The sequence below is a fragment of the Nicotiana tomentosiformis genome, chromosome 2 (assembly GCF_000390325.3).
Source record: "Nicotiana tomentosiformis chromosome 2, ASM39032v3, whole genome shotgun sequence".
NCBI lineage: Eukaryota > Viridiplantae > Streptophyta > Magnoliopsida > Solanales > Solanaceae > Nicotiana > Nicotiana tomentosiformis.
In genome coordinates, this window is record NC_090813.1 from 158,885,170 (window position 1) to 158,894,587 (window position 9,418).

The window sequence follows — 9,418 nt, forward strand, 5'->3', positions numbered from 1 at the left end:
AAGTTGTAATCTAGAGTTCTCCTAACTCTAGTCCAAATCGGCTTCAGGGGTTGATGCTAAGGCGGATGCGACGCATCCACCTCGTCCTCCATTTCTTAACTTTGCATGTGAGGGTAGACGCGACGCATCCAGCCTTCTCTTCTACTTCCCAGTTTCGCACGTGATGGCGAACGCTATGGCCCAACTTCACTGCTAAGGTTGCACGCATGATGATGTTTTCCTAGGTTGGATGCGACGCATCCAACCCTTCTTCCTCTGGCTAAACCACCTTTTCTTCATATTTTGCACTCCGAACACCTTAAATCGTCACACAAAACTTAATTAGTCATCAAACCAATAATTACACCATGTTGGGAGTTTTAAAGATTAAATAACATCCAGAAGTGGTTAAAACATGGGTAAAGTAACATCAACACATATCGAAATATGCCAAACATCAGTTGTACTCATTCTACACCCTGCACTTCATGTGCAGATCTAGGTGTGTACGGTTCTGGCGGTCGCTGAGTTCGTGCACGGGCTGATTATTGGAGACTTACGAGGTAGCTGTCGGCGTCTGCAGTCCTTGTTTCTCCTTTCTTATTATCTTTTCTCTCTTGTATTGGCATTTGGCACAGACTGTAGTAGACTTTGTTTCTAGATTGGTTATTAGATGCTCATGACTTAGTGACACCCCGATGTCGGGCTATATTTCCACACCTATGTTTTATTTGGGTTTGACCCCTATATTTATGAAAAACTCCGGTTATTTTAAATGTCTTAATTCATTTATGTTAAATTTTAAAAGTGTTTTGGAAAGGTTGGCTTGCCTAGTATCACGATAGGCACCATCACGACGGGTTAGGTTTTTGGTCGCGACAAGTTGGTATCAGAGCCTAGGTTACATAGGTCTCATGAGTCATGAGTATGTTTAGTAGAGTCTTGTGGATCGGTATGCAGACGTGTGTACTTATATTCTAGAGGATGCAGAACTCTTAGGAAACTCCACATTCTTGTATGTACTTATCTGTTGATTCTAGTAACTAAACATCTGTTGTTTCATTCTATCACAGATGGTGAGGACTCGTACTGCTGGGCAGGATGGACAGCCACTAGTACTACCAGTCAGGGCCGCGAGAGGCCGAGGTCGTGGTAGAGGCCGTGGTAGGGGCAGAGGTGCAGCCCACACAGCAATTGGGGCAGTACCTGCAGATCCACCAGTTGCACCATATCAGGACCAGATTCCCATTGTTGATACACCCATCTCAGGCACCACCTGTGCCTATTGTGATTCAAGGCTTTCAGGAAACCTTAGCAATTAAAATATATTATTGGTTGGGAGATCATTAGCACCGATATACCACCGTGTTTGTAGCACGGAGTCCGATCATGCCCGATCGGCTAGGCCATCTCCCTGCGAACAAAGTGGTTCGACATGTGATGTGAAAGAAAAATGTTACCAAGAGTAGTACCACCATGTGCGCAATATGGCGTCCGATCTTGACCCGATCAGCTAAGCCGCCTTACCACATATGCTGTGAGGGTTGACTTTTCCAATCCAAAATTATTACCAGATTCATCCCAATTAAGGAGAATAATATCAATCCACTCCTACACCGGTACATGTAGTTTTAGGTGTGGGTTGTTACAACCCACCTTTCCTCGGTTTCCTAATGATACTTCCCAAAAATATTATTTTTGTTGTTGCACACAAAGGTAACATAGGTACAAATGTATTTACCTCATCATCTTTCACATTGTATAAATCTTCACTAGTATTTTCAACCATTTACAACAACAATATTTCCTTGGCTCTTCTGGCCATTCACAAGATTCTTTATTCAAGGCACGATGACCGTATTTCAGCTCCACACTTTCCTATCTTTCCTCCCATGGATCATCATCACAAGTATCAACAATTATAATATTCCAAAAATCACAACTTTAAGTTCATTAGAAATAGAGGCTTTAAACACAATAGATTTCTTTTCAAGAAATAGAGTAAAATGATTGGCAATCGATGAGCAAGTTAAAATCATAAACAAGTAGAATACCATTTATTCTTGAAATACTTTTCCCCCGCAAAAAGGGCAATACACAATTCTCACTCACGAATATGTAAGAACGCAAAATACATTGAAAATACTTACAAAGCATAGCATTATTTAAAATAGCTACATATGGGCATGACTTGAGTACATAAGCTTTTAGGCAATTCTTTTTCTTGAAATAATTTTGGAACAATTGAATCAAAACCCATTTCATAATCTTTCTCACATCATGTTATTTCATTAGCACCACTATCCACAAGTATAACTTTCATTCTTGGCACGTTGGCCCAATTCACTTATTTCATTTTCAAGCATCATTATAAATTATCAACAACAAGATATTTCCAATCAAGACTTTAGATGGGCAATTAAGAGTGTTTGGCACATCGAGTTTTTCTCACACAATTTGACATACTAGCTTTCATTTGAAACACGACACAAAGCCATAATATTTTAATACGCAATCAACACTTTGAACATATATATTTTGACATAAGGCTCATTCGGAATAGTCAAGTTTATAAGGGATAACCCGGAACATAGGAATTAGGAACTTGAGCCAACAATACTTGAAACTTACGGGAACATTATGGAATTCGATCCTAAGAGAGTAGTTTAGCCAACATACCTCGCTTTGAGCTTTCCTTAAATTACTACAACGTTCCGAAAATCCTAGAAATCCCAATATATTTTGAGACATAACAAAATTGAATACAAATTAGGAAGATATTCATGGTTTCAGCTCATTTGAGCATTTTATCAAACACTAGGTGTGCAAATTTGGTTACAAGGTTCTTCTACAAGATTTTCTTCATTCCACAATCTAATCTTTACTTATTTGAGCTCAACAATCTTCCCACAAATCTTATTGGTACATGTATATATATATATAATACTCTCATACCTAAGAATCATACTCCCAATCACCCATCTTTTACCCCAAGCTCGAAATTGAAGAAAGAAATTTTTACCTCTTTGAAGCCCTAACAAGATCCTTGTGAAATCTTCAATCCTTGAGGAAGAATTGATAAAATAATGGCTAGGTCTTCTCTTTTTCTCTCTCTAAGATAATCTTACCTCTCTCTAAAAATATCAGATGAAACCCTTAAAAATGATGCCTAAAACCGTTTTATTAAAATGGGATCGAGTAAAATTTCCAAAACTTAAACTTGCCGAAACCGGGTCTGCGATCGCAGACCGTACCACAGAATCATTATGCGGCCCGCATAATGGGTCACGAAAAGGCCCTCCGGAAATGGGCAACACTGTTTCAGTCTGCAGGCGTTATGCGGTCCGCAGACCTGTTCTGCGATCGCATAATGCATCACATAATTGGTATGCGGTAGCATAATGCGCCGCAGACCTTCCTCCAAGCTTGCCCCGCCTCTGATGCACTCTGCGGCTATTATGCAGTTCGCAGAGTGATTCTGCGACTGCATAGTGGGCCGCAGAAATGTCTTCTTCTGCCGAAAGTTTTTCCTTTACTCCCCACTGCATTGTTCAATCCTCAAACACGTAAGCTAACTTCGGCACCACGAAAACCATGAGTTCCTTTACAAAATTTTACGGGGCCTTACATGCGAACAAATCATCGCAAATGCGAGGTCGACAGCACCAGCAAATTTGAAGCTTAACCAAAAGACTTCAAAATAATTTTGAAACTCATCTGAGCCCCTTGGGCCCTACACCAAACATCAACAAAAGTACATAAACCTCATACGAACTCGTTCTCAAGCTCGAAGCATGAAAATAACATATGAAACCATGAATCGAATAACCAAGCATCCGATTTTTACAACCAAGCGTCTGATTCCTTCCAAACTAACTCGTAATGACACCAAACTTTGCACACAAGTTATAAATGGCAAAATGGACATATTCCAAGTCTCGAAACAACAATGCGAACATGATAGCTACAAAGTCAACCCAGTTCAAACTTAAGAAATTTCTAAACTTTTAAATTGCCAACTTTCGGCAAAACGAGCCAAATCATCCTAAGTACCTCCAAATTAAATTTTGTGCATACGCCTAAGTCCAAAATCACCATACAAACCTATTGGAACTCTCAAAACATGAATCTGAATTCATTAGCATAAAATTCAAGCCTTGGTCAACTCTTATAATTTAAGCTTTCAACCTTGGAACTAAGTGTTCTAATTCATTCTAAAATCTCGCCGGAACCAAATCAACTATCCCCGTAAGTCACATAACAACAAATACACATACGGGAAGCTTTATATGGGGAAACGAGGCTCAAATATACAAAATAACCGGCCATGTAGTTACGTTCTCCCTCTCTTAAACAAATATTTGTCCTCGAACGAGTTTAGAATCATACTTGGGATATAAAAAAGATGAGTATATCAGCTCTACAATCATTATTGGTCTCCCAAGTTGCCTCCTCGACCGGTTGACCTCACCATTGAACCTTCGCCTATGCAATATTCTTCTGCCTCAGATTTCGAACCTGCTTGTCCAAAATGGCCACTGGCTCCTCAACATAGGCTAAATCCTTGTCCAACTGCACCGAGCTGAAATCTAACACATGTGACAGATCCTCAAAATATTTTTGGAGCATGGAAACATGAAACAACGAATATACCGATAAGCCATATGGCAAAGAAAGTCTGTAGGCCACCTCACCAACTCTCTCCAACAGCTCGAATGGACCAATATACCAAGGGCTCAACTTGACCTTCTTACCGAATCTCATCACATCCTTTATGGGTGAAACACTGAGTAGAACTTTCTCACCCACCATCAATGGCACATCACGAGCTTTCCTATCAACATAAATCTTTTTCTTTGTCTGCGCTGTACGAAGCCACTCCTGAATCAACTTCACCTTCTCTAAAGCATCATGAACTAAATTAGTGCCCAATAGCCTAGACTCCCAGGCTCAAACCAACCAAACAGAGAACGACATCACCTCCCATATAAGGCCTCATATGAAGCCATTTGGATACTTGATTAGTAGTTGTTGTTTTAGGCAAACTGTGCTAGCAATAGAAACGGATCCTACTAGCCCCCAGAATTAATGACACATGCTCTCACTATGTCCTCCAAGATTTGAATGGTTCAATCAGACTGCCCGTTTATTAGGGGATGAAATGCCATACTCAACTCGACTTGTGTGCCCAACTCATATTGCACTGCTCTCTAAAAATATGATGTAAACTGAGTGCCTCGATCCGAGATAATAGACACAAGTACACCTTGTATGCGAATAATCTCTCTAAGATAAATCCAAGCCAACTGCTTTGATGTCTAGACAGTCATGAATAGAACGAAGTGTGCAGACTTGATCAGTTTGTCCATAATTACTGAAACAACATCAAATATCTTCAAGGTCCGTGGTAGCCCAACCACAAAATCTGTAGTGATACACTCCCACTTCTACTCCTGTATATCTTGCCTCTGAAGCAAACCACCAGGTCGCGAATGCTCGTACTTGACCTGCTGAAAATTCAAACACTGAGCAACGTAACCAACAATGTCTTTCTTCATCCTCCACCTCCAATTATGCTGCTTCAAATCATGGTACATCTTTGTGGCACCCCGATGAATTGAATACCGCAAACTATGGGCCTCCTCAAGAATAAGCTCCCATAACCCATCCACATTAGGCACACAAATCCGGCCCTGAAGCCGCAACATACCATCATCACCAATAGTCACATCCTTGGCACCACCTCTCTGCACACTGACGCGACTTGATGCACTCAAACAAGGATGATTAAAATACAACACAAGCCAGAAATCTACTAGGCTCCGATATATCCAATCTCACGAACCTGTTAGGCAAAGCCTGAACGTCCATAGCCAAAGGCCTCTCCATGACTGGAATAAAAGCAAGACTCCTCATACTCTCTGCCTTCCTACTCAAGGCGCGACCACCAAATTGACCTTACTCGGATGATAAAGAATGGTGATATCATAGTCCTTCAATAGCTCCAACCACCTCTGTTGCCTCAAGTTCAAATCCTTCTGCTTGGATAGATGTTAAAGACTCTAGTGATCATATACACCTTACAAGACACGCCATATGAGTAGTGCCTCCAAATCTTGAGCACGTGTACAATAGCTGTGGACACTCAATTTTGACCCTCCATATTTAAAATTAACCTCTCTAGGCTTCCTAATCAAAAAATGATAAAAATATAGTTTTCGCACTTTATTTAGCTCTAATACAATTTATTGATAATTATTCCTATTTTCAAAAAATATGAAAATTTCTATCATTTTATTGCAATTAGTTAAATATTACCGTTTTTGTGCATTTTCATAAATTTCAAATAATTTATTGATAATTGTCCTATTTTTCAAATATTAGGGCATTCTATCAATTTATTGCCTTTTAAAAAAGATTATTTCTACAACACGATCGTAGTAGTTATATTGTAAATAAATACTACAAGATTTCTGAATTAAATAATTAATTTTTAAATTTATATCACAATCTAGTAATTACGTGGAAGCCAACAGAATTTACTTTAAAATATGGATCAAGTTCAGTCAAACCCAATGTGACATGACATTCGATATGACAAGATACCCTGACATGACTAAACATTGATGCGACATGACATTGACATGATAATACATATGATTTGACAATGCATTGATGTGACATAACATAATGCAATGATGGTAGTTTTTCATACAATGGCCAAAAAAGTGTACTATTACACATTGGGTAATAAATAAACGTTTTAGTACAAATAAATGGGAAAGTGCATCAGATTTGGGGGGGACTTCTCTCATTTCTTTTGGAGAGACAAGAGAAGCAGTCGCCTCTCTCTTGAAAAACGCTCTCCCTTTGTGCCGGCGACACTGCCAAAATCCGGCGACTGTGATGGCCCCTCCCCCATCACTGTTCTTCACCCTCACTATCTCTCATACTCCATCTCTCTCCCGTCCCCTTTTGTTCCAGCGTGGCTACCGTTACATTGCCACCACCAGAGGTGATTACCGGCTGATTGGTTTCATCTTTTAGGTTCTCGTTGTTTCTCACTCTCTTATGGTGTTGCTGTTATTATGGTTCTTCATTGCCGGTGACCAACTATGCAGACCAGATCTGGCCGTTCTTCGCTATTTTCTTGCAACCTTCTGGTGAAAAGCTAAAAGATGCATTGCCACTGTCGCTTTTACGCTACTGTCCTACGATGGCAACGTTTATGAGATTTTGATTACTCCGGCGATTTGGTAGGAAAACCCGTTTAAGGCCTCCATGAACTCCGGCTGACCTATTTCTTTTATACTTTTATTTCTTCATTTATGTGCTGTTATAAACAAAAAATGAGTTCTAAAAGAATGGTTTGTTCGTTTGATCGGATTTTGGCAGGTTTGATCGGATTCACATTTTCCAGCGGCTTTGTGCTTTTTTCGGTGGCTGTTGTTTTGCACTCTCATTTTTGCCTATGATTCTACATATCTATGGTTAATTGACTGGATAGATTCTTAGCCTTGTATCTATGTTTGGCTAGGGAGGGAAAACTAAGCTTGAAATTGTTCTCTTTTGTGGGGGTTCGACTGAAGTTCGACGACAGTCCTCCGTTTTCCGTTAATCTGTTGGTCAGGACATGGATGCCTTACTACTGTTTCGTTCACCTTTACTATTACCTTAGTGCCATTATTGCTGCATTTTTTAGTTCCAAAATATTTGTGACAGTGTTACATTGGAAACATTTTGGACATTGTTTGGGTCAGTTTTCTTTGACGATCGGATACCATTGATATTGAATAACGTGTTCCACTAACAATGTAAGCCCGATGAGAATAAAGTTTTTGAGGCCTTGTGATGATTTTTGACTGATAAAGGACAAGATAATACATCGTCCCTCGGATCCGAAATGAAATATATTTATGAGGCAATAATGAAAGCCAAAGAAAAAATAAAAGACGAGAATGTGAATGTCCGTGCATTAGGAGGAAACACGACTGTCACGCCCAACCTGAAGAGGCATGGCCGGCACCCGATTCCATACTCGGCCCGAGCGTACCACTCTGTAACTGTGAATTCTGGAGGGGTAACCCTCAACTTAGGCCGATGAGGCCATATTCTTAATCATCTGAAAATAACGTCTCTCTCATCGGAGGGGTAAACATACCCAAAAGCTCATATACATAATTGTGCAGGCCGACGAGGCTGCAGGAATGTCTACAACCAGCAATACCAAACTAAACATGCACACATGGCTAGTAAGGCCACAATACTAACATACAAAATATACATGACTCATCTACAAGCCTCTAGAGATAATAAAAATGTATCATGGTCGAGACAGGGCCTCAACCTACCCATCAAACCTGTATATAGAAAATGGACTCCAAGGAGTAGACCTGGTAACTCCGAGGAATGATTTACCTTAGTGTTGATCTGTAATCTACCACTGATAACTTGAAACCTCTTATGTAACACTGTCACTAGGGCTCACGTCTCATTGGGGAATATCTGAAGTGATTAGCCTGATCCACGTAGGGGCGATACTATACTTCAATAACCGTATTTCATAGCATCCCAATGTGATTCATCTTATGGGGGCATTCTAATCCTGTGCAATTCATGAAACCCATTTTATTTAAATCATTACTCAATCAAACGCCTAAACGTCATTCACTTATCATTTATCACAATTACACTCTCATTGTACTACCAAGGCAGCATTCCATCTTTTCTATTTATACTACTCGTGACCTTCCTTTAAATTGCTAGCACCATAGATTTCCTTATGTTATTCTGGAACCTCAAGTGAGACATCACGTCGTATCTAACTCTTCATTACTCTCTTAACTAGACCTCTTGATACCTGGAAACCATAGGCTGGAAGATATGCCATTGATGACACCAAATACTAAATCACGGTGCTTCTAGCCCTCTATCTAAGATCTAGACTATTCACAACCTTTTGCACTTAAGTATCTCATACCTTCTTTACCTTTACCTTTCTCATCTTTAAATCTTGCATTGTATCTTCTGTCACTTTCATAACCTTTCTTCCACATAGGTGGAATTCACGTCCACACCTTAAAGCTCCACTATAGTACTTGTACCTCTGATGAGGTTGTCACTCTTCTAACTGGCTTTATCGTAGAGCCATTATAGAATATGGTCGTTGTACTATCTCTCTTGTACCTCTGATATTAAGTGTGATTCTGCAAAGTTCTGAATCACGATTTCTATAATTATCTAGATCTAATAATCAGACTCCTGATTTACTTAGCTGATGTAACTCTTTAGTTTCCTCTTCTCTCTCAGCCTTTAAGTAGGCTTAAGCTATCTTCCGATTTGCGGATCAGGGTATTAGTTATTACTTTAGCCTTTTGTGGGCGCTATGAAACATCCATGATATAACCTTCTAATATTTTAAGCCTTTGTCTGTGACGTG

At 39.8% G+C, this 9,418-nt stretch overlaps 1 protein-coding gene and 1 long non-coding RNA gene across 2 annotated transcripts; one reads left to right on the top strand and one right to left on the bottom strand.

Annotated features, from left to right (window-relative positions):
• Positions 1–4,464: 4,464 nt before the first annotated feature.
• LOC138905939 (uncharacterized) lies at positions 4,465–5,895 on the bottom strand. Its single transcript, XM_070194453.1, has 3 exons — positions 5,825–5,895; positions 5,446–5,742; positions 4,465–4,915 (listed from the first exon to the last, which is right to left on the bottom strand). The coding sequence occupies exons 1-3, from the start codon at positions 5,893–5,895 to the stop codon at positions 4,465–4,467; spliced, it is 819 nt and encodes a 272-aa protein (XP_070050554.1).
• Positions 5,896–6,718: 823 nt separating this feature from the next.
• On the top strand, positions 6,719–7,738 carry LOC104091049 (uncharacterized). Its single transcript, XR_685051.4, has 2 exons — positions 6,719–7,235; positions 7,375–7,738. It is a non-coding gene; the product is annotated as an uncharacterized lncRNA (long non-coding RNA).
• Positions 7,739–9,418: the final 1,680 nt, after the last annotated feature.

What these genes read in the sequence shown, in the direction of transcription:
- LOC138905939 (XM_070194453.1), bottom strand. Translation starts at nt 5,895, where the DNA reads ATGAGGAGTCTTGCTTTTATTCCAGTCATGGAGAGGCCTTTGGCTATG. An exon ending in GTTCAGGCTTTGCCTAACAG is followed by an intron (nt 5,743 to 5,824) that starts GTTCGTGAGATT and finishes GAGTGCATCAAG; the next exon opens with TCGCGTCAGTGTGCAGAGAG. An exon ending in CCTGGTGGTTTGCTTCAGAG is followed by an intron (nt 4,916 to 5,445) that starts GCAAGATATACA and finishes CTGGGAGTCTAG; the next exon opens with GCTATTGGGCACTAATTTAG.